This window comes from Stigmatopora nigra, chromosome 13 (genome assembly GCF_051989575.1).
Source record: "Stigmatopora nigra isolate UIUO_SnigA chromosome 13, RoL_Snig_1.1, whole genome shotgun sequence".
In the NCBI taxonomy this organism is placed as follows: Eukaryota; Metazoa; Chordata; class Actinopteri; order Syngnathiformes; family Syngnathidae; genus Stigmatopora; species Stigmatopora nigra.
The window spans coordinates 7,369,255-7,392,755 of NC_135520.1; the positions used below are offsets into that span (position 1 = coordinate 7,369,255).

The following is a 23,501-nucleotide window of genomic DNA, read 5'->3' on the forward strand; positions in this document are numbered from 1 at the left end:
CATATCAGCGAATAAGACGTGACCTTAGTATTTTCATACCATTGAATACAATTTTTTCTACAATAATTAAGTAGTCTATTTATTTTTTTAAGAACATTCCAAAATGTGTGTAAACCTATGTACATTTTTTTTGTAAACAATGCACATATGTGTACACATTTACTCAACCTAACCATTTAAAAAATGGTGCCATTAATGACATTTTTTGGCACAAATAATGAGAACTTAAAATTTGGATTGAAAACAGTCTTTGATTCAACTTGCAGTTTTCACCAAACTCTGAATTTTAAGTCCTATGACAAAAATGTTTTCACAATTATGAGTTCAACAGCGAAACAAAAATCAATATTTCACTGTACTTATCCTCGCTGATTTAGTGTTTTAAAAGTACAAAGGTTTAAAACAGTTGCAACATTTTCAGTCTACATATTCACTCGATTTTGTTGCTCTGGTGAGGTGGATGCATTTATAATTTGGTGTCATTTGGCAGTGGTGAAAAGAAGGCAACACTTATTAGACAACCAAAGTGCACAAGTAAACAAATCACAAAAACTGTGTGTGTGGCTCGTCAGCAGGGTTTCTCGTATTTTTTGGAGGGCCGTGTATGTGATTACTGACCTCCTCAAAATGCTTACCTAATAATTAAGTCAACTGTCTATTATTTTTCTTCTGTTATGCAATCACTGGCAGTTGAAGTTGTCATGGTGCCTTGAGATAAGAGTGATTTTGTTGGGACGATTGTTTTTTTTTTTTGACTTGCACGGTAGTAAACAAAGCCACTTCTAGTTCAGAATTATGCTCAAACTTCATTAAAACAAAGAGAATTAAATGAGAAAGGTCAGGTAATGAATTAAACTCCTCTCTCAAGGCACCACTTGAATTTTTACAGAGAATCTAACTATGACTCAGACACAGCCGAGGGTCCAAACGATCATAGTTTGAGAACTACTGCGGTACAAAAACATGAAGCTAAATTGTATGCCAAGTAACTTGACTTTTTGTACTAGCCAAAAATATTGTAATTGTTGTCGGAGAGGTAAACTTAGTGCAAAAGTTACATGTGGTCATCGCAATTGGATTTGGAGCAAAAGTAACTTGTAATTGTAAAAAATACAGTATTTTGTGGTGCAGTAGAATTACCTTGTTACTGCAGGAAGCAAAACTTACTATGTTGATAGATTTTTTGCACTTGTACATTAAGTACAAGAAAGTATTGAATCAAATGTTGCGCTTTTAGTTCTTCAATTAGAAGAGCTTCTTGGATGATTCAAAAACCTTCCTCATTAATTCATTTGAATGTGACAGTCCGCCAAGTACAATTTATATATTCTCCAGCTGGTAAGTTACATTTATCATTAAGTAAACAGTTCATTTTGCCAGAACTACACATTCTTTCTCCCATTTATCTTCAAGTGACCTTTGCCCTAACTGCAAAACATATTTTCTCCAACTACAAGTTACTTTTCCAACAGAAAGGACCTCCCTCCAGAAATGTGCTCACTGGTGCTTTGCAGTTAGAAACATGCATAATGCAGTGAATGATACGGAGGTGAACGCAGACATTTAGACATTTACTGTCAGGACGAAGGCGAGATCTTGCCATGGTCGCGGCCACCCGCCACCGAGCTCCAGGATGGTACAGGGCAGTTCCAGGCGCGGTAGATGAGTATCATGCCCAGTCCCAGCGCCCACATACGCACCGGCGACAGCAGGAAGGCCAAAATGCCGTACGTCTCCAGTAGGAAATAGCAAGAATGTGCCTGCCAGGCCAGGAGTAGCAGCATAAGCAGATGCACTGCCAGGCACCGCCAGCGGCAACCCGGGCGCAGCAGCAACGAGCGCAAGGTGTTGCCGCGGCAGCGTTGCTGGAGGCTCCAACACAGGTACAAAGTCAGCGGCATGTTGAAAAACAACAGCTGTGTGCATGGAGGGGAATTAGTAGGTGGAAGAAAAAAAAAAGAAGTAGAGCTTTGTGCTCCCTACTATGAATCCCAGCTCACCTGAGTCACGCCCACCACGTAAGTGAGGCTCCCCTCCAGGAAGTGGCCGTCGATAAAAACGCCGAAAGCAAAACAGGCACCTCTGTGGCCGTCAATCAGCTCGCCGATGAACCAAGGGCCTATCGGACAATGCAACAACAACAGTATTTTAGTTTAGTTTTCCTCCACGTTTTTGTTTTCCTTGGCTTGACTCGTAATCCACTTACCATAGTTTTAGTTAGCAAAATATTTTTAAAAATTAAGTTATTTAACTTTGTTTTTGATAACGATAAACTTCAAAATTATTTGGATTGGGAATCCTGGTATTAACCCTTAACCACACCCATTTCGGCGCCACTATCGATGTTTGCGACTTCTATGTATTGAGTCATGCTGTACTAGCCACTAGATGTCACTGTATCTTTTGATATGGCTGAAATCAAGACTGCAATAATCCACAAATATCCGAATAGATATCTTCAAAATTTGCAAGATCTTTGACTCACCCAAGGCTGTGCACATGTTGAAGAGCAGCAGGGAGTAGAAAAAGGAGTCCACCTTACTGAGCAGCCGCAGCGACAGGCAAGCTTGCGAGGACCACCCTCCTGATGGCGTACATTCATTAAAGCCCGTTTGCTGAGCACGTATGACCGAGTTGGTGGGGGTGGGGTTATCTCACCTCGGCTGACAGGGCCGTGACGCATGAACCTGAAGGACAGCAGCAAGCCCACGTTGAGTAGCGCGGTGAAGGCAAAGGCAGCCCGGCCCACCACGTAATGATCCGTCAGAAGGATGAAGGACTGCGCGAAGCCGAAGCTCGGGGTCACGGCGTTCTCGTCCAACGTGAAGTGATGCTCACGTGTGCTCTGCCGGCCCAACGAATCCTGGCTCAAGGGGAAATTAAAAAAAAAAAAAGAAAGAAGTGAATCAATTTGCCAATTCATGTTTTAACTCTAATATATGTGGTTTTCTTTCCATGTTTTTTTAAATGTAAAATCTTAATTTGTGCAGTAGCCCAAGTATATGAGAATTTGTTAATGTATTTCTCATGTACATTTTTGACTGACATTTGCAATTTTAACATTATTTGAATATTATGATTTGAGAATGTTGAGTATTGATGTCTTGTACTTATTTCTATCATTTTCTTTTACAGTTGAATCTTTTCATCAAGTATTGCAAGCACCCCATCAACCATTTTTGTGTATAGAATTGAATATTTTTCTAACTATTTTTTTTACTCTCATTGTCTACTAGGTTGACTGACCTCCACCAGAACTTTGATGACGTGCAGCCCAGTGATGTATCGTGACGGGTCCCAAGGTATCACATACAAGGGTCCTCCAGCTGTGCGGCATTGACCCAAAGCCTCACCATCAACAGTGACATGCACCGTCGTGATAGCCACGTTCGAAAAAGCCAGGATCCTACCAAAAAAGAAGGCATTACATTAGAGTTATCTGAGGTAAGCACACACAAAATCTCAGCAGACTCTACCTTATGTGCGTGGACCCTCGTATACGGCCCAAAGATTCCACGCCGGGATGCAGGTACTGCGCATCCTTGGGATTGGTGATGAGCACCGCCGGCCACTTTTCGAACTTCAGGTCAGAGAAACTCAGCAAATCGTGGTCAAAGGCCAGAACCCTGTACCTGCATGGGGGGTGTGGCGACTCAATTTGATATTCAGTATCATATATTTTGAAGGTAATTATCCATGAGAGTGGTGCTTACTCACCTGCGGTTGTCCATCCAGTCACCCAGCTCCAGTTCAAGGGTACCACGGGGGTGCCGGCTGTGCAGGATAGGCATGAGGCCACCCAGCGTATGCAAGTGACCACACAGGTAGGCAACGGCTGACCTTAATGTACAGGCAACCAAACCAAATGAGTGAAAGTGGAAAGATTATAGTCACGGAATGTTACACTTACCTCATAAGCTCCCGCACCCCCGGTGATGGCGACACAATGGTGGAGGTGGTGTAGTGGCCAAACCAGATGGACTGGTTGCTTTTGAGACTCTCTACTCTGAACGCGTCCAGCATGTCCATCTGAGTCTGCACAACAATAAATATTTTGTTGTTGTTTACTTTTTCCATTGGACCACATCACTCAAGCATGCCACAATTTTGTCATTTAACCCGCCTGTAAGCAAATAAGCCATATATAGTTGGATTTAAAATGTAAAAATGCTAAATGACTGGAATTGCAGGGAACCCAATGATTCATTGAGATGCCTATTGCCCTCAACATTCAATTTATTGTATGATATGTAATCTCAAGTCATTTAACCCATTAATATTAAACATAATGTGCGTAGATAAATGTTCATTTAAAAAAAAAGGTAACTAATACAGTAATGAGTAAAAAAAATTGATTGATTGTTGTGTTAGTGCCCACCTGATTGAGAATTCCGAAAAAATTGTACGGTCTCTTGGGTCCAGGCGTCAGTGTGGCGTCGGCACACACAAAGGAGTAATTTCCAAACGTTGTGGTGTGCACGTAATGGAAGGAGCCCATCTTCTGATTGGCTGAGTATTTCCTGGAATGCACAAAGAAGCCCACATGATATTTGACATGCTCACCATGTTTCTAAAAGAGATGCCAGAGTCTAAAAATAGTGTTGTTCTACTTTTGTGTGAAAAGACGCTAATACACACCGGTAATAGTTGTTAACGCTGTCCAGCGACATGATGTTAAAGGCATCTGAAAAGATATATTCACAAAATGTGAATACAGACCCAAAATATGCATCATAAAAGTGAACAGGTTTATTTTGTATTCAAGTGGAAGCTTGAATGGGTCAGGTTTGCAGAGTTTCTTTTTCATATTTTCCCACAATGTTCAAAATAACTAACAGGCAACCTCAAACATTGTTTTCCTTCATCAGTTTACTACTCACACACATACTATGTGTTTAATAGGGGATGGAGAAGAGATGTAAACAACAAGAAAACGGCAACTAAAGGGCAGTTGTCACAGATTTGCCTCAAGAGGATTGGATCAAAATTGAAGAGGTCGCTGTCGGGGAAAAAGCTTGTCTTTGGTGAAACCTTTTATTCCATCAAATGGGACAAGCTCACATTACAACATATCAATCAGGATAAAAGGACAGCATTTCACTTCCTCATTTGCAGTTGGAGATCTAGTTTCACTTTCAAGAGCTACTTATTCTGCTGAAGCATAAGAGAAAAAAAGAGGAACTCCATCCCTTCCTGTCTTGAGGCTTCTACCAATGTAACTTTGTAAGTCATTTAAGTTATTGTCCGTTTTTTTAATTACCTTTTTTTGAGAGGGTCAGGGGTAATCGTTAGGTGACTAGTAATGTCCATTCTACGCTTTTACATATGTGATTCTTCTTTAGGGATTCTACTTTTTGACATATTACCCACCCAGTCTGCTCACATGGTTCAATGTTGAAGGTAATTATGTAAGTGAGACTGATGATCTGATGACATCATCATTCTAATTTGAAATTAACATTTTGATCTCAAAATCATCATTTGTTCTGCATTTGTTGAAGGCGATGGGCTACCGTGATTTCCACGAATGTCGATCCACCGCGTGCGCTCCATCACGCCGGACCTCTTGAGGATGTTGTGGTAGGCCTGCCATTCCACCTCGTGCTGGAGGGAACCCACCTTGCTTTCCGTCTTGGCATCGGTCAGGTCCCCTGAAAGAACGTAAGTTGACTCCCATGGGTTCATTTTTTTTCAGTTTTGTATTATTTTGAATACCTGTCGCGAGCACCAATGACGGCTTAATCACGTCGATGGTGTCGGTGCAGAACTTTTCAAAGTCGGGGATCCGTTTTGGGTCGCGGAAGCGGCTGATGTGGATGTCGGACACCTGAAGAACAGTTAGGATGGAATTCACCTTTGAGTTTGAAAATAAACCATAGTGATTGTTTCGGATTTGCACTTTTCCAAAGGCATAAATACAGCATATAAAATATATTTTTGAAAGCATGGAAATAGAGAGCTTGATAGGACATTGCCTGACTTCATTCATTGCATTGATGGCGAATAACACTTTAATGTTGACAGATGTATGAAATAGCACTTATAATAAATATCATTTTTTTAAACCTTCATTTTAAATATATTTTTTAAACAAAAAAAACTACACAAATGTAAATCAATTAAATTATTTTGTATTAAGATATCTTTAAATCAAAGAAATAAGAAGATATATTTACTATTAACTCATTGCGTACCATGGACAGTTCCATTACGCTGTCAACCTTGAATGAATTGGACGGCTAGGACCCCCACTGGCAACCATGCAGAAACACTATTCTAATTTATTTTTTTAACATTCAATTATTTATTTTAATTAAAATATGTAGCTAGACTAAAACAAGATCAAAATTAGAGGATATAGGCCAGACCAATATGAAACGCAAACAGATAGATAGACATATACACACACACATACTAAATATACATAATATAATTGAAACATCTTACCTGTACAAACCAGAATATATTATTGAGCTGGTCCCCGGGAAACAGGAGAGACGTTCCCCCCTGATCGCTGTCGTCTCTATTCCGAACGCTCCGTTTGGGGTGCCAAGCCGTGTCGTAGCTGTCCAGCACCCAAGAGGTGAGGCACGCCAGAGCCAGTCCGACGAGAACCAGGACGCCGAACAGCTTCAGCATCCTCCAGCCGAGGCCAAAGAGTGGGGAGAGGACAAGCTGTCGCCTCCGTCCGCCCCGCTCACCAAAACCTCTGGCGATCGTCTTGTCACCCACCACTAAACTACACTAACACACGCAGATGGCAAGAGAATTACCACATAGTGACTGGCTGAGCGACTACTCGTTGGGCAACCATCCTCTCCCTCTCCGCAGGAGACGCTTCAAGTCACCGGACTCATTCACCAGCTGGCCCGAGTGCCTGCTGTCACAACCGGATGAGGCGAACTGGAGGTAGCTTCTACGGTTAGCTGACAGTCAGCTACCCCCATAGATATGACATATATTCATCGCTAGATGCTTTAAGATGGGAGTCGCTTGCGTGATTGATCCCAGGCCATTTTGTATCAGACGACGTCCAACGAATTTAAAGGGAATTATTTTCTCCAAAGGGGCGCGGTGTCGTCTCACAGTTCTGGGATCAAGGGTCCAATCCCCTGGTAGGTTCAGATCTTGTGCAACTAATTCAGGGTGTCCCCCTAGGTTTGGCTCCAGCACTCCCGCGACCTTTGTGAAGATACGCAGTACGGAAAATGAATCATGGACTACATTATTTTAAAGAAATATCAATTTGAGCAATTGTAGCTGTTTTTTTTCTCAAATACATTCGGAATTATCCAACGGTTCTGACGTAAAATGGCATCAAGTGTTCCTGTTGGCTCGCAGTTGTAGTCAGACATCTAGCTTTTATATAATGCTGTAATACACATAGCACGGACCAGGCTGGAAGAAATGACGTTGTCATCACTTGAGCAAAGATGAAGTAGTAGAAAATGAGGTCTCACTCTGCTACTTTTAATTTGAGTCAAAGATAAAGAGTTGGGGATTGATGAATCATTTATTTTTGACATATACAGACGACTAATTTTATGACTGTGGGATCCAATTCTCCTAGCTGGAGATGTGTCGACATTTTTGCTACGTTTAGTTGTCATTTATCTTTGCTAAAGTGGGTCATTTTATTAAAACAAACGAAATACAAACAAACATAACTCTTGTTATAAAATCGCCATTTTTGGCGTATACCAAACCACTGTCGTCATCGCAGCTGCATGTCGTTTGTGTCTTTTTACTATTGTCATCATATAATTGTCATCAAATGTTGCTTTATCGTGAGAAAAATGCACCCAGGAGTCGTTATGGGGACGTTGCGCGTGATTGGTTGAAGCGCGTGAGAGCGCTTCTCTCGCTCTCACGCGCGTTCCCGACCGTCTTGTTGCGAAGGTTTGAAGCCTCGGGAGCGCGCACGTAGGAAGTTCCGTCTCTCACGTCACCTCGCGTCACGGGTCCGCATCGACCGACACAAGAGATGCTGAGGTGACAGCCCGGAGAAGGAGAAACATATTCGGAAGCCTTTCGCCCTCCCTTTTCGCTCTCCGAGCAGGCCACGACGAGAATGAGCTCCTCGTCGCTGCAGGTCGTCTCCGTGGATGTAGCCGCTACTGCCTAACCACACCCGGGTTCGTCGATTTCGGGTCAAGGCGAGGTAAAAGGCAGCGCTTCACTTTGCATCCCCACGCCACGCCATTTTACCCCCGCGTTGCTGTTTACGTTGCCAAGATGAACAGCGTCCATTTCCACGCCAACATTCGTGTTGCAGCCTGCTTTGAGCATGAAATAGCCGAGTAACGGTTCGTTTTGTGCCCGCGCCACGATCACCACTGCGGTGGCGAACGTGCATCCCCGAAAACACGTCACGCCGCTGGGTTTCGTTGCGGTTGGCTCTTTGGAAATGCCTGCTGAGAAATCCAGCATATGTTCCTTTCTGTATCACCAAGATCAGTTGCCGAGAGGAAAAAAAGCATCCAGTGGAACCAGTTTATATTGGATTTCTTAGCACGAATGAATGTACTTAGTAGTGAGTAGTGATGTCCACTCGTGATTTGAACCATGGTCCGCCGACCTTAGGGTGTGGAGTGGCTAGACATGTGCTGCAAGCAAAACATTTATTCTCTTAATATGTATGTATGTTGGGACATGTTTAATAAGCGGATTATGCATTTTTTTGCACGTGTTTTTGGTAAAATATATTGTCAGCTCTATTTTCATGTACAGGCCTTGTATGTATAGCAAATGCTGCCAATAGTTGGACCGGGATAGGCTCCAGCACCCCTTCATCCCATGTTAGGATAAAGATTACGGAAAATGAATGAATGAAAAAGTGGATTTAATTCAGTTTATGATTGCTAACAAATTGAAATTACACGATCAGTGAACGTCTTTATCAAATCTTGCATGATGGAATGGGGTCTAAATGTAGATAATAATTCTACCTTGTCTCTATACTTTTACCACGTCATTAATATGGATGAAGAATTTGTGTGTTTATGATTTTGTCTGTCTTTTGCACATCATCACACTTTAAGAGCCACAATGGTACACGGCGGTTGCCTGGGAGACGATTGGAGAGGGTGGGAGTCATGGACGTGTGTGATTTATAGCAGTGTTGGAAGACACTGATGCTTTGGCAGCTTCCTCTATGTTGGTTGCATGTTTGTTTGTTTTTCGGGGGGAAGTTCAATCAGTCAAACATTGACAAAGATGAAGTCTCCCCTGATTTGTCAAAGTATCGTATGTTGCACACCAATTTTTTTCATCAACCGTCTGAGGTCGAGTTCCATTGGGACTCGGTTTTCCTTGACGGATTCCCTTCTTGATGGTCCAGATCACGGCTTTAAAAGCTAGCTTAGTGAATGTCTGTTATGTAACAATGCTGTGTGTGTGTGGTGTGATGAATGAAAGGTTTGTGGGAGTGTTACATGAAAGAATCTTCAACTACGGAGCTAAAGCTGTCACCAATCTGTTTGTTGTTGTGAAGTTCTTAGTTGGATGGCTGGATGAGGGCAAAGATGCAGACAGGTTAGGCTTTCAACTAAATCACTCCCCTTTTGTGGCTGTAGATGTCCAATCTATTTGGACAAGTGGAAGATAAGGAAGTACTATGGTCAATTCTCAGACTTAAACCCTACATAATGTACATGTTTGCTCTTATTTTTTATTTCATTTTGCATCAATTCTCATCCACAGGGTTGTTTAACAAGCCCCAGATGCTCGCCCTCGTCTGAGCCTGTCACTCGAGAGTGGTTGGTGGAGGCAGGGCGGGGTCAGATTAACAGTCGGGGTCTTCAGGCGGCATGAGCGGGGGAGCGGAGCAAGTGGACATCCTCAGCGTGCTCTCCCTGGTGAAGGAACGATGGAAAGTGGTGAGTCATGATCTCATCAAACTGCTAGTGAATGATTATGTTTGCCAGCCACATACAGTGATGCACCTCTTAACATTTTTCCACTAGGGCTACCACAAAAGCTTATTTTCATCATAGTCAACAAATCAACAATTATTAGCAGTTTTTGGACTAGATAGCCTCGGTACAAAAATGTGTAATTGCCTGTTCTCGTACTCTATTACATTTGAGCTAAAAAGGTAAAAGTTCAAAACAGAATAATCATTGATTTCCAAAACAAAAGCAGATATTTGCTTAAATGTTAATTTCATCACAAAGTGAATCATCTGCTATCATTGCGGAGGGCAGAAATCACACAATAGCTTTTTTTAAATTAATAGTATGTATCAAGATAGTAAAAATGACAACAAATTTGTACTTTGTTTTATTGTTTTTGCCTATTGTTAATGCATTCCTTCATTAATAAAATTTGAAAAATAAAAAATATCTAAATTAAAAAAAAAATACTATGAAATGTCCCAATAAAGCAGATATGGACCGTTTTTAGGTCTCTAAACATTAATGGACTATCAAAATAATCATGGATTACGACAGATGTGCAATTCATTTAAACTGCTGGTTAATTCTCATCTTTCAATGAATTGGACATCTAGCACAGTCATTGGCAACCAATGTCTCTAAACATTAATGGACTTCCAAAGTATTTATCAATTAAAATAGTCGTCCAATTCATTTAAACCAGGAATCCTGTTTCTTAATCTTTCAATAAATTGGACATCTTGCACTGTCAATGGCAGCCAATGAGTTAATGATCACTGCTGTGTCTCCCAGTTCAAATTGGACCTCCATCACCTTCCGTGACTGAGCTCGTGTATAAAAAAGTCCCCAAATCGCAACCGACATTTCCGGGGTCACATGTAGCATTGCGGCTTGGTGAGGTCTAAAAATAGCCAAGGAGTTGCTATTCCTGTCCACAATTGAGCTATAAAAGAGCAGAGAGCGACCGTGTCTGCTCCCCGCCGTGTTGCCGATTCCTCTCAGCTGAGGAGCCCACTTATGTAAGAATGCCGCAGTTAATCCTCGCGTGGAGGACAGCAAAGGGCACGCGGCGGCTAAGAGGGAAATGAAAGCTCTGCTCGGTGCTATAGAGGTGAGAGTGCAAATTAGGTGAGAATATGTGGACGCCAATTGATAGCCGTATGCTTTTTCATGGTGTCGTTAATTGAGGGCAGGTGTTTAGCGTGCAGACTGTCTGCCACAATTACTAAGTTGAATGTTGCACAATAGATTCAATATGGCATTTTTTCTAATTCCAGGCGAAGAAGATCGGGGGCGGCGGTTTCGGGGAGATTTACGAAGCGCTCGACCTACTGACCCGAGTCAGCGTGGCGCTCAAGGTGGAGTCGGCTCAGCAGCCCAAACAAGTCCTCAAGATGGAGGTGGCCGTGCTCAAGAAGCTGCAGGGTGCGTTTCCGTAGTCCCTAGTTTCATTTTCCACCCCACTGTATTGATTGCCGCGACCGACTGCGCTGACCTTTCGAGGTCGGACACCTGAGATGATGATTAGGATTCCTGCCAGGTCCTTAAAAAAAGTCTGTTGCAAAGACACAGGAAGTCTGTTTTTATTTTGAAGCAGCTATTTTCAGGTTACTTTAAGGTATTCCCAGCAATTATTGAGCATAACATTTTTTTACCATACTCTGGATCTCCCTCCAAATCACTATCAAATCCATTAAGGAAGAAAATATCATTGCAAAAATGCGAGTGATACTTTGTTTCTGTGTTCAATCCCCATTTCTGGGTCAAACTCACCATTAAGCAACTTTAATCAAGTCTTGGTTAAGTTCTGCATTATTATGCCATCACTGTAAAAAAAAATGTTGACACAATCTAGGTGAACAGCATTCGATCAGAGCTTTTCTTAAAGGGCCCATTTTATATAGCATACATGCATGTTACATTCAGATAGAACAACATGACAATATCACAGTCTTCCACATTCTGTTGAGTTTGCTCCATCTCTTAAACCTCATGCCCTTTGCAGTATGTTTTGCCTTCATCCGAGAAGAAAATCAATGGGCTTGGATCACGTTGGCCATCTAATGGCCAAGGCCTGGGCGCATCATGCTTGCGCAGCTTTCCTCACGGGAGAATCAACGTAACTCGAGATGAAACAGGACTCTTCAGCTCATAGTCGAAATCCTGTGCTGTTAAAAGAACACACTAAAGATGAAGTGAAATATTTCATTTAGCGCCCATTTCAGTCTTATATATTATTTCCACTCTACAACAAATTATCGCTGCCAAACCCACCAAGTGATCATTGATTGGATGCCTATCGGCATAAATGCAAGCCAATAAGTTAAGGAGTTCACCAGGGCTGAGAAGTAGAAGGTATCAGATATATCAAGTCAATATACAGATTTAAACCCAATAGAGTATGCATTTTTCCTGTATAGTTATGTTAACCAGAACGATCAGTCTTGGTTTTATCTGGTTCATGGCCATTAATAACAGCAGTTTGTTAATATTAATATTGGTGCCTGATGAACTAATCGGTACACCCGACAATGTCTGACATCACATGTCTTTGGTTCCACCCAGGGAAGGACCACGTGTGTCGCTTCGTGGGATGCGGCCGCAACGACCGGTTTAACTATGTGGTCATGGAGCTTCAGGTTGGTGATACATGATTTCTGTTTTTTTTTAATCTAATAGTTGAATCGTGTCATCATAATCCTGAGAACTGTTTGTAGAGTGGTCCACTAAAATACTACATGACTTGACAGGGTCGCAATCTGGCAGACCTGAGGAGGAGCATGAGCCGGGGAACGTTCAGCATCAGCACCACTTTGCGTTTGGGCCGCCAGATACTGGAAGCTATTGAGAGCATTCACTCAGTGGGCTTTCTGCATCGGGACATCAAACCTGTAAGCTTTTTCTCTTTTTTTACAATACAAAAGGGAAACAATGTCCTATTATTTTTATGATTAACTAACTGAAGTACTCATATAATGGCCGGTGGGTTAGATTAGACATCACAAATTTGCTGTTTCCAGTCTTAACTTCATGATTTTTTTTCTTTCAGTCCAATTTTGCCATGGGTCGCTTCCCCAGTACCTGCCGCACTTGTTACATGCTCGACTTTGGTCTAGCACGCCAGTTCACCAACTCGTGCCAAGAGGTCCGACCGGTAAGGGTGCCACCCCATCCGACAATATGGCTAGGGAACCAATTTTCTTTTTCAATAGCATATCTGCTTTTTTTCCCCCGTAAGCCTCGCCCAGTGGCAGGATTCCGGGGAACGGTGCGCTACGCATCTGTCAACGCACACAAAAATAAGGTAAACTTTTCTCTTTCATCGCCGGTAACTTCAACTAGCAATGGATGTATCTGTAAATAACTAATTAGCCCAAAAACGGAATGAATGCAATAGCAAGAATGATGCTAGTGGGCTCTTAAATTGTGTATATCATTTCTATGTCACAACCCTTGTTGTAATTGTGCAGGAGATGGGTCGCCATGATGATTTGTGGTCCCTCTTCTACATGCTGGTGGAGTTCCTTGTAGGCCAGTTGCCTTGGAGGAAGATCAAGGACAAAGTAGGCTAAAGCAATAACATGCATCTCGCAATGTGGAAGTGCCAATACAATTTCCATTGAATAAATGCGTGTTTGCATTGGTTCAGGAGCACGTGGGGAAACTGAAGGACACGTACGACCACCGTTTAATGCTCAAACAGCTGCCAGCGGAATTTGGTCTTTTCTTGGAGCACATCTCCAGTCTCGACTATTTTACCAAGCCTGACTATCAGGTATAATAGGTTTGGAAGTTTAAAGTTTCAATCCTACTGATGGAGACTAAAAGCTCTTTTTCTTTTGCAGCTGCTGATGTCGGTGTTTGACAATAGCATGAAGACGTACAATGTAGTGGAGAATGACCCGTACGACTGGGAGAGGACGGGCACGGATGGCACGCTAGTGATCAGTGCCAGTGCCACCACGCCGCAGCACCACACTCGCTTCACGCCCGCCCACATGGGGTATGTTTCATTTCAGATCACTACTTTCAATGACAGTGATAGATGTGAACTCCATTTGAACTGGGATTGCTGGCATTGAATCTTCATGTTTAAGTGCCATTCACGGGAATAGTCCCAAAAATAAACTGATCTTCTAAGGAAATGTCCAAATCGTTCACTTTTTGTCTTTTGACTCCTCAGCATGGCGAATGCCTCCCTTATTCCGGGTGACTTGTTGCGTGAGAACACTGAGGAAGTTCTGCAGGACGAGCAGCTCAGCGACGCCGACAACAACGTGGCCGCCCCCGACCGCGTGCCCGGTTCTCCCAGCCACCCGCCACGGACGCAGGAGGCCGACGTGTGGGAGGAGCTCGATCGCAACCGCAATCGGATACGCACAGGCTTGTGGAAGGTAAATCGTACGAGTTTCGTCCGAGTCGTTTGTGTGGAATCTTCAGTCAGTCTTTAAACACCTCATTGAAACGTAACCCAATGTCACTTGTGTACATTGTGATTTGACCAGGCCGCCACTGAGGAGGAGCAGGGCAACCCTCAAGCCCACCAAAGCACGTATGGAGCTCCAAACCTGGGCTCGCCTGTCAAAGTATCTTCGGAAGAACGTGAGGGTCCTCTGCTCAGGAAGCTGCGCAACATCCATAGCTTTGAGTTGGAGAAGAGACTTGGTCTGGAGTCCAAACCCAATGTTGAACGCTTACTAGAAGCCTGGTAAGTGACCAGGGTAGTTTCTAGTTTCAGTTTTTATTCGAGTTGTTGTCCACATATTGTAAATAAAGGCTATGTGCCTCTTTACCTGGTAGTCCCACAAAACAGACCCTCAGCAGCAGCCAGCAGCAGCGACACAAGAGCGAGAACGTGGCAGAGGGAGTCGCCGCCATCCCAGTAAACCAGGCTTTAGCACCTACTACTGGAGAGCGTCGCGAGCGGGTGTGGCACTACGACGAAGAATTCATTTCCAATGGCGGCGGGGGGTCACCCAAAGCACCCTCCCCCAACTCTCCGGAGCATGGCGAAGGGGCTGCTATCAGCGGGGGCTTCGTAGCCCTCAACCTTAGCTCGGGCCGGCAGGACGTGGTCTCCCCGGATTGGGTTTTGGTGGAGCGACCCGGTACCAAGGCCAGTTCCACCCCTTCGGAAGAGGAGGCCGTTGTGCTGCAGGAACCTGGGTGGGAACGGGGCGTGATGAGCCCTGCTTCTGGGAAAGCCAGGCCGGACAGCTTGGCGTCCTCCAAGGGCAGCGCCAAATCCGACAAGCTGGAGCTCAGTGTGGGACCCGCCGAGGCCCTGCCGCCTGTAACCCCCACCAGCCCTGCCGAAGTCCTAACAGAGGGGGTCCTCACCCAGGTAAGCGCTTTTGTGTCCAATTTTGTTTAAAAACTGCCAAGTTGGTGTTCCAGCTGTCAATGCTCATTTCTGGCAACTTTGCTGTGGTGACCAATGATGGGTTTAGATGTCTGTGTTTCCCAACCTTTATTAAGCTACGCCAAATATTGTCGCTTTTAGGTGAAATCCTCTATAACCATTGTTTCTCAAGGGAAAAAAAGACAATTTTAAAGATGTTCTTAGCATGTGTGTGCCATGACTTAGTCTCAATACACCTGTAATCCCAAATTTTGTGACACTGTCCTCCATCTGAATTGATGAAAAGTCTCAAACCCTTTGACAGTGGGTGTAGGCAGGCTTTTTTAATTTTTCACATGTCACTGGCAAAGTTAATGGATGCCATCAAACGATTGGTCGTCATTTGCTTTTATTGGTAATGTTTTAAAACGAGTTGTAAATGACATGAAAGTGTTTAGGAGGTCATAATTCCAGTGAAATTTAGGCTTTCATCAAAGTGCTTTCTGATACAAAGTGGTTGGGAATCACTGCTTTTTAAAATGACACTTGATCCCCTTTTTTTTCCCAATCTGTTGACAGCATGGCTAGCTTTTTGGCTTTGAGTTGCAAATATCATGCTTGATTTTATTTGCAAAGTCTGCTTATTTTAAATGCCAACATTCACTATTAGGGATGGACATTTATCAAATTTGCCTTGATGAAATATGATTTTTAAAAAGTACCAATTATATGTTGGAGTCTTACATTTTTGGCTTGTATCAGTCACTTCAAAAATAATCAATGCTAAATTACCACTAAGCCAATTACTATTCTATCATAAACCCCATCCCTAATCACAATACATTTCTAAATCCACTCAATCCCCCAATTGATCATTTACATAGTCCACGTCAATCAAAAAACTGCTGAGTCATTATATCTTCCACACTCCTATAGCAAAATCTTTCTGAAATTTTCCTCTTTTTCTTCCTATCATACAAGTTCAATGAAAAAAAAGTATCGTTTTTTTTTAGTCAACCAAAAGGGGCTCTGGGGCTTCCTCAGTTGTTTCACTGCCCCTCCTCTTTTGCCCTTCCCCTTTTCTTAGCACCCCACCTCTCTACCATCCCTGCCCAACGAAGCGGCCGCTCGGACATCCGGCCCCATCCCTCTTCGCTCCCCCAGCCCTCACACCCTCCTCAGCACCCTGTCGGACCCTCTCCACCAGCGCCATCCGCTGGCCATGAGGCGTAGCCAGTCTGCTGACCAGCACCGGGACCGCCCTCCTCTGTCTTCCTCCTCTTGCCACGCCTCCTTAACGCTTCCACCCAGACCCTCAGCCAGTCGCAGGAAACTACCTGCCATCCCAGCCGGCGCCGCCAATGCCAACTTCCCCTCTGTCATACGTATAACCAGGGCCCAGCTACAGCAGGTGACTGGCCCCTCGCAGCGGAACCTCAAAAGTCGTAATACAAGAAAACATTTTTGAGCCCTTTTGAAAGAAATGGCGCGAAAATCCAAACAAACATGAAGACTTAAAACTACATATCGTTTCACTTCAATAACACATGGACGTTAAAAGTAAACCAACTACACGATCATTTTGCCTTTTAAAGTTACAGATTCAACAGTAGGACATGAAAATTAGTAGTTTGGCAATTCCTACAAAAACCCTTTGGCATTTAGTAAGGGAAAAAAAATATAGCACAATTGAACACTCTAAATTATCCCTAAAAATGAGTGAGCATGTATATGGGTTTTTGCCTCCTTGTACCCTGCGATTGGCTGGCAACCAATTCAGGGTGTCCCAACAGTTGGCTAAGATAGGCTCCATCGCCCCCGTGATTTTTGTGAGGATAAGCAGAATGGAAAATGAATGCAAAATATTTTTATGCCATTTACAATATATTTGCAAAAGACAAGACTCCAGCCCAACAACTCCTCCCCGAATCTAATGTGGTAAGCGGCTCATCCCCCCAAGCATGCTAACACAAAGCAGCAATTGAATTCCAACTCACATATTCCCTCTTGTCATCTGTCGCGTTAACAGCGGAATGTCATTCACCTTTGGTGGTGGCGCCTTCAGCATGTCAGATGTTGAGGTAAAGCAGCACTTCCTAAGTGTTTAACCTGCATTCAGGTGCAGCTTCAAAGGGAGGATAAATACTAAGTGTCTTGGTTGAGGCTGTGAATTACACCGGATGAGTCATTTCGATCAAGGACTGTCCTGCATGAATCTGAATCTGGATGTATGGCCACCTTAATGACAATCTGCACTACTTTTACGCATTTTTAATAGAACAAAGCAAAACGTAAACATAAAGTCTTGAACTTTGGAGGTTCCGCTCTACAATGCTTTCCATTCAAACCCACCACTCACTGCGCACCTTTTATTTATATTGTTTTTCTTTTCACTGCTTCTTTTGGCTTCTTTGTTCTGGTTTACCGTGCTGAAACCTTGCCCACATGTGCACTGACTGCATGGCTTTCAGGTGTTCTTGCGACAAGTGCTTTGAACACAAGTGTGTGTTTGTGTGTATCTAACGTGTACGTGCAGCATGAGTGTACGTTTGGATTGTCGACTCATGACCACAGGTCGCATGGTCTCTTTTTGTTTTTCCAGATCGTCTTTGTGCTCTCCATCTTCCTCTTCCTCTCTCTCTCCCTGTATTTGTTCCTCACCCTCTCTTCACTGAAGCCCCCTGCCAAGTTGCGTGAAACCAAACCTTTTCCTGTCCGCCTGTCCCTGGCTTAGCACTCACAAGTTTGACTGACACCATGCTTCATAGCACGTGTTGTGTGTCTGATAATGGTAGCTATGGTACTGCATGCTGTCGTTGAACAACTAATGTCCATTTTGTTACCCCACCCACCCTTTTCTATGTACGGTACCCCACTATTCGCGGGGGAATAGCGAACGAGCGCTACCGCGAATAATGCAAAACTACCAGTGCTCGACGCCCCCTCAAAAATGCTTTATTAATTCCTATTGATGCCACAAAATAAGAGAATAAATCTGTATGGGTTCTAGCTTTAACACCTGACATTTAAGGTAAACCATCAATTTTGACTAATTGGAGGATATTAAAAGTTAGGACATTTAAAAGTCCAAATTCTGGAATGATCCAGCTCTTAATATATTGCTTGGTGCACCTTTGTGGCTTCTTGGTCTCCACAAACTATGTTGGAGGGATTGGAGGAGCTTCATTTAGGGAACAGAGTATATAATGAAAGTGCTTTGTTGCTATCTGTGGAATCTTTAGGCAATTACCAAAGCAAAATTTGAGGGGTGCCTCAAAAAATGTGGATTACCACTATTCGCGGAAGGGCTTTGTAATGATCCTACGCGAATAGCAGGGGTTCACTGTACTCCAAATTCTTCCTTCTGCATCAGGCTACTTGCTGGAGCACTACAGCCCAAATCCCTTGTATTCTACCAGCAACAAGTCTTGGACAAAATTTGCTGACATCCTCAGAGTTTAACACAGGATTAATTTTCTAAATGTTCTTCCTTTTGTCCCTCCAGTTGACGGCTCAGCGTCCGTCCGGGCTTTCCTCGGCGTCAGGGTCGGACAGCGCCCACCCGCCAGAAAGGCGGCAAGAAGCCGAAGCGGAGCCCACCGTAGACTCCCCGGGGACCGCCACAGAAGCGGCTCCGGTCAACAGGGACCCTCCGAGCCCGGTGCCTAGCCGCCGAAGCGACTCCCCACGTTCGCCCCGTAGTCCCGTTTCACCCCACGGACAGCCATCGCCCAGCCCACCCTGCACGGAGAAAGACAATCCAGCTCCAGAAAATGTGGTTGGCAAAGACTCCGCCCCTCGCCGTCGGCAGAGTCGCATCCCCGTGCTGGAAACGCCACCCGTGGGTTCGGCCAAAGAGAAGCTATTGCAGAAGAAAGCCAACACCTCGGCCCCGCTGCCATCGCCCTCCGCCTCGCCATCCCTCTCTGACCGCCGCGCCCTTGCCACCGTGGCCTCCTTGGCCAGGGACCCACTGTCAACCGCTTCGGACCGCTCCCAGGAGGAGGACTCGCTGGTGGGCTCCCGTTCAGATCGTCAGGGGGACGCCTCCCTTTCGTCCTCCTCAAGCCCGCTGTCCCGTCGGAGCAGGATCCCTCGGCCGGTGCACTTGACTTCATCCGCCGAGCAGCTGGCCGCACGGTTCATGCCACGCCCAACTCCTGGGAAGCCGCCATGCCGCAACTTGGTGGAGGGCAGGTACTTCAACATGTCTTTGAATTGTTTTATGTTATAATTTGGAGGGCGATTTTGACCAAGACACACCCAGATTTGTACATTTGATGCAAATGTGTTTTTGTTGTTGTTTTGGTTGTGCAGGTTATTTGATTTTAGGGACTTTTATGCTTGGTGGATTGACATTTTGATCATTAGAACTTTTGCCCAAGCACCAAGACCAAGATTCCTAGTTTTCTATTTGCAAATTTGTTTCCCTTGAAATGACCTTTCACCCTTTTGTCCCCATATAGGATCCGACGTTACCGCATCCGAGCAGGTAGCACCAGCGACTCCGACCTCCTGAATTGTCTGGCTCAGCTGGTGCATGGCGGTCGCGGGTCCCCCGCTCCCCTCCACTGCCTGTCGGCCCCTTACGCCGGCTCCAGGACGGCGGGCGTCAGCAGCCTGACCAGCTCGCCGCACCACGTCCGCAGTTCTAGTGGCTCGCCTCGCAGCTCGTCCTCACTGCAGCGCTCAGTCAGCTCCTCGCCATCGCGCCACGAAAACCGCGGCAGCTTCTCCGGATCGCCTCCCACGCGCCGCCTCTACCACCACCACCACCACCACCAGGAGACGTGCTGTGGCCGGCAGGCCCGCAGTACCGCCTTCCACCTCTCCAGGGGCAAAGGGTGCAGTCGGGAGGGTAAGTGCTCCAGCAAGTTGGCCAGATAGTCGCCCAAAAGTTGGACGGAGAACACTTTTCGGTACTATCTTCCTTTTCTCTCTGAATCTCAAGCCCTCCTCTTATCCTGTAACTTTTTTTTCTTTTTTCTAATAGTCATGTTATTCTTTTGGATAACAAAGTAGTGCAGCTGCATTTTATTTACCTGTCCAGGGTTAGTAGTTAATACTGTAGCACAGTGGTACCCAACCTTTATTGAGCTACATCTTATCTATTCAAAAAAATGCATTTAGGTTAGTTTTGATTGAGTTTTTAGGGACCAATCTATTTGGGCTAGGAGGGACTGGCAATGTTCAAAATGATTGCACATCTATCACCGTTAAAGGCATGAAATTAGTTTATTGAACAATCTATAATATTAATTCAAAGTAAAAGTATAAGAATAGTCTAAAAAATGCTCATCTGACCAAACAAACTAACAAAATACAGAAAATAATGTTAATAAAGCTATATTTTAAATTTAAACCAAGATTATAATGGTATTGGATTATTACTCTAGTCATCTTACTTATTACATCAGGTTAATTAGTTCTAAATTGTCAAAGAAAACTGTTTTAAATTGATTCCTTGATATTAGTCCATCAGTTAAGTTTTTGTAGTAAATAAATATTAGTCTGCGGACCACTTAGTCGAATTGGACATTTTATTGTGGCACTTTAATGGTTGGGAATCACTGCAGCGTAGTGTATGATGTTAGCCGCTTCCATGTTTCCCCATCTATCCTTCACAATGCAGTATATAGTCACTTATTTATCACTAGTATTAATGCACTGGGTTTGCGTACTGAAGAATCTTTCAGTATAGTCAGTCCGGTATTCATTAAGAGATTTTGCATTGCTTAAATAAGTCTTTTTTGCCCTCTGGTTTTTGGGCTTGCGCTTCAATTGAAAGCAATCGCAACGAATATACAATCACCTGTCGCGTACGTGAAAACACAAACCTTCTTGTGCCTACTCTAATCCCTTTTACGCAGTTTATCCGCCGTCTTGCGGTTAAGGGGTTGCACCAATATTCCACATTTGGAGGTAGTAACACAAGCTCCTTTCACCACCATTTGAAAGCTGGCTTTTTGGCCAGTGACTATTCTTTACAAGAGAATGGGCAGGCTGACATGGCCATTTGTGTGCTTTCAAAGGCCCTTTAAAAATGACTGACAATTTGGTAATAATCCTCTTTTAAATGTAGTTGCAGAAGCCCCGGTCATGTTCACTGTTTTTGCTGATACCTCCAAATTGGTTTAGTAACCAATTACATGACAATATTAGTTTATTTAAAACGATACGTTACTTGCTGATAATACTTTTTACCACAGTTTGATTAAATAGGGTCAAATTCACATAGATTTTATTTTAATACAGTATTATGCATACACATTTAACACTATTGAGTCAATTTGACCTACATAATGTATTAAAAAAAGCAAAACACTATTGATTTTATTTTTTTCTAGATGAAGTGGGATAAATATTTACTTGATTGGGATTCAATCACGAAAAAAAGTTATTTTTAGTAATTAGTAATCCTATTTAATGCATCAATGTCCCATTCCTAATGGACAATGACAGAAGTGTCAAAAGCAAAGGAGGATAAATTCAATTTTGTGTTTCGGTGTAACAGGATTGTGGTGTGAAAGGGGTTTGTGTTGCAAAGAAGTATGAACCGAATACATACTTTTATAAAAATGCTAATAACATTATTGACTATCATAGGCATCACCAAGAACATTGTTGGTTAACTGGTTAATTTTTTCTGGCTTTCAATTCAGCAACTCTGAAAGACAAAATGGGACAATATTGTTTTTAGGCGCTCGTTTCGAATTATAATCCAGATTATAAATACTTGAGTGGGAGGGGGGTAGGTGCCCTGCGGCATGTTTATGCAGAGGAGCAAAGGAAACTACTACTTTTAATTGTAGCGCTAAAGCTTGTTCTCCGCTTGTAAGATAAACAGCTTCTTCTCGCCCACCCTACAAATTACAATATAACTCCCGCATGCTGAATCCACTACTAAGTAATACACTTTCTTCTTTTTACCTCACTGTGACCAATACGTTCAGTTTTAACTTCTGTAATGTGCTGCTTTCACGGCCGATTTAGGAAAGATTCTTTTGTAGAAAAAACCTGATCATGCCTTGAATTATGGCAGAATTTGGTGGTTTGGTGGCAGAAATCCAATTTTTCTGGCTCAATTTCAGATGCACTGTAACAGCTGAGCTTTTGCACTACTGTGGAAAAATGGTAAATCCCAGCTCCATTCAATGCATCGCTCAGTAGGAACGTGATAACAAATAATGTGAATGAACAAAATGGACTCAGTGGTTGAATTAGTCATGTCATTACAATTATTATGTTTTTATTTATTTTATTTTTACTCATTCACTGCTATTAGGCGACAATAGGCATCTAATCCAATTAAACTCCCAGTTGAAATGGATTAGAAGGCCATTGTCCTCAATGGCAGTGAATGAGTTACAGATATAAAAAAGTGAGTACCATGCAATGGAAAGGGGGTCATTGTTTTTATTTTGGAACTGACTTTGAATGACTGTGATTTGTCTGTTTTTTTTTTTAACTCCACAACAAAACAATTAACATTTTTTTCCCCGCAGGTTTCATAAATGGATCACGTTGCCAAATATTTTGATACAATATGTACGCTCTAAACACGAAAAGCTGTCGTCAGCGTTCGGTCCACCGCCTTAACGCCTCTTCTCCGGGCCTTCTGAGATGCAAAAAGATCATTTTTCGCTCTGTAAATTAAGCTCCAATAGATTTTAAACCGGCGAAAGTGAGGTTGAAACAATAAGACTAAAAAATCAGTTGTTTTTTTCTGCTATTAGTGTAGAGAAGTGGCGTTCCGTGGTAACATTAGACCATTTTGTGTGTTGGAAAGATTCTCATACTTGACATTTTATTTATTCATGGTGATATTTTTGATGATTATGGCCATCTGTAACACATTTGAAATTGGTTTTATTTATTTTTATTTATACTTGTAATAAGAATTGTGTATGTACGTTTTATTCCGTAAACGTTTCCATGGGAAAGAATGTATCAAAATGTGTTTTTGTTTGTTTTGCATTGTATATAATTGTAATTATTTAAGTTGATGCTATCATTTGTATCATATCAATGCCTTGTACAGTGATTTGAATTCTTATTTAGTTGTGGTCGTTTTCTTTTGAAATTTTTTTGTATTTTATTTTTATAAACTGGTTATAAATAAAATACTCATTCCGCATGCATAATAAACGTATCAGTAGTGTTGTTTTTTCCCCTGAATCTGTATTTCTTGTAAAGTTAATTGATCAGATGCAGGCTCATACATTTTAGTACCAAACAAAGTATTCCTTAGTTTTGCGTCAAAT

General features: G+C 43.1%; 2 protein-coding genes and 1 long non-coding RNA gene across 4 annotated transcripts; 2 read left to right on the forward strand and 1 right to left on the reverse strand.

The window, feature by feature from the left end:
• Nucleotides 1–738: 738 nt before the first annotated feature.
• On the reverse strand, nucleotides 739–7,333 carry tmem62 (transmembrane protein 62). Its single transcript, XM_077731794.1, has 13 exons — nucleotides 6,448–7,333; nucleotides 5,716–5,827; nucleotides 5,514–5,651; nucleotides 4,639–4,684; nucleotides 4,379–4,520; nucleotides 3,911–4,035; nucleotides 3,718–3,840; nucleotides 3,477–3,632; nucleotides 3,247–3,406; nucleotides 2,659–2,863; nucleotides 2,486–2,584; nucleotides 2,001–2,119; nucleotides 739–1,916 (listed from the first exon to the last, which is right to left on the reverse strand). Exons 1-13 carry the CDS (start codon nucleotides 6,637–6,639, stop codon nucleotides 1,578–1,580), a joined length of 1,956 nt encoding a protein of 651 aa, XP_077587920.1. The 5' UTR covers nucleotides 6,640–7,333; the 3' UTR covers nucleotides 739–1,577.
• LOC144206692 (uncharacterized) lies at nucleotides 2,113–5,663 on the forward strand. Its single transcript, XR_013328413.1, has 6 exons — nucleotides 2,113–3,586; nucleotides 3,687–3,824; nucleotides 4,903–5,024; nucleotides 5,116–5,223; nucleotides 5,343–5,408; nucleotides 5,502–5,663. It is a non-coding gene; the product is annotated as an uncharacterized LOC144206692 (long non-coding RNA).
• A 510-nt stretch (nucleotides 7,334–7,843) lies between the features above and the next one.
• Nucleotides 7,844–23,385, forward strand: ttbk2a (tau tubulin kinase 2a). Of its 2 annotated transcripts, XM_077731227.1 has the most exons (17): nucleotides 7,844–8,161; nucleotides 9,703–9,878; nucleotides 11,174–11,321; nucleotides 12,462–12,535; nucleotides 12,647–12,787; nucleotides 12,946–13,050; nucleotides 13,135–13,200; nucleotides 13,367–13,459; nucleotides 13,546–13,671; nucleotides 13,742–13,899; nucleotides 14,080–14,290; nucleotides 14,402–14,604; nucleotides 14,697–15,240; nucleotides 16,325–16,648; nucleotides 18,743–19,434; nucleotides 19,704–20,095; nucleotides 22,743–23,385. In XM_077731227.1, exons 2-17 carry the CDS (start codon nucleotides 9,810–9,812, stop codon nucleotides 22,775–22,777), a joined length of 3,381 nt encoding a protein of 1,126 aa, XP_077587353.1. In that variant the 5' UTR covers nucleotides 7,844–8,161; nucleotides 9,703–9,809; the 3' UTR covers nucleotides 22,778–23,385. The 2 variants fall into 2 exon arrangements, with proteins under 2 accessions (XP_077587353.1, XP_077587355.1); XM_077731229.1 differs by lacking the exon at nucleotides 16,325–16,648 and having other exon boundaries at nucleotides 7,845–8,161.
• Nucleotides 23,386–23,501: the final 116 nt, after the last annotated feature.

Bases quoted from the DNA above. Each gene is read 5' to 3' on its own strand.
- tmem62 (XM_077731794.1), bottom strand. From the start codon at position 6,639: ATGCTGAAGCTGTTCGGCGTCCTGGTTCTCGTCGGACTGGCTCTGGCG. The intron at 4,036-4,378 runs GTGGGCACTAAC...ATTGTTGTGCAG, and splicing joins TTTTCGGAATTCTCAATCAG to ACTCAGATGGACATGCTGGA. The intron at 2,120-2,485 runs GTGAGTCAAAGA...ATTGTCCGATAG, and splicing joins CAACATGTGCACAGCCTTGG to GCCCTTGGTTCATCGGCGAG.
- ttbk2a (XM_077731227.1), top strand. From the start codon at position 9,810: ATGAGCGGGGGAGCGGAGCAAGTGGACATCCTCAGCGTGCTCTCCCTG. The intron at 14,605-14,696 runs GTAAGTGACCAG...TTTACCTGGTAG, and splicing joins GAACGCTTACTAGAAGCCTG to TCCCACAAAACAGACCCTCA. The intron at 20,096-22,742 runs GTAAGTGCTCCA...TTTTCCCCGCAG, and splicing joins CAAAGGGTGCAGTCGGGAGG to GTTTCATAAATGGATCACGT.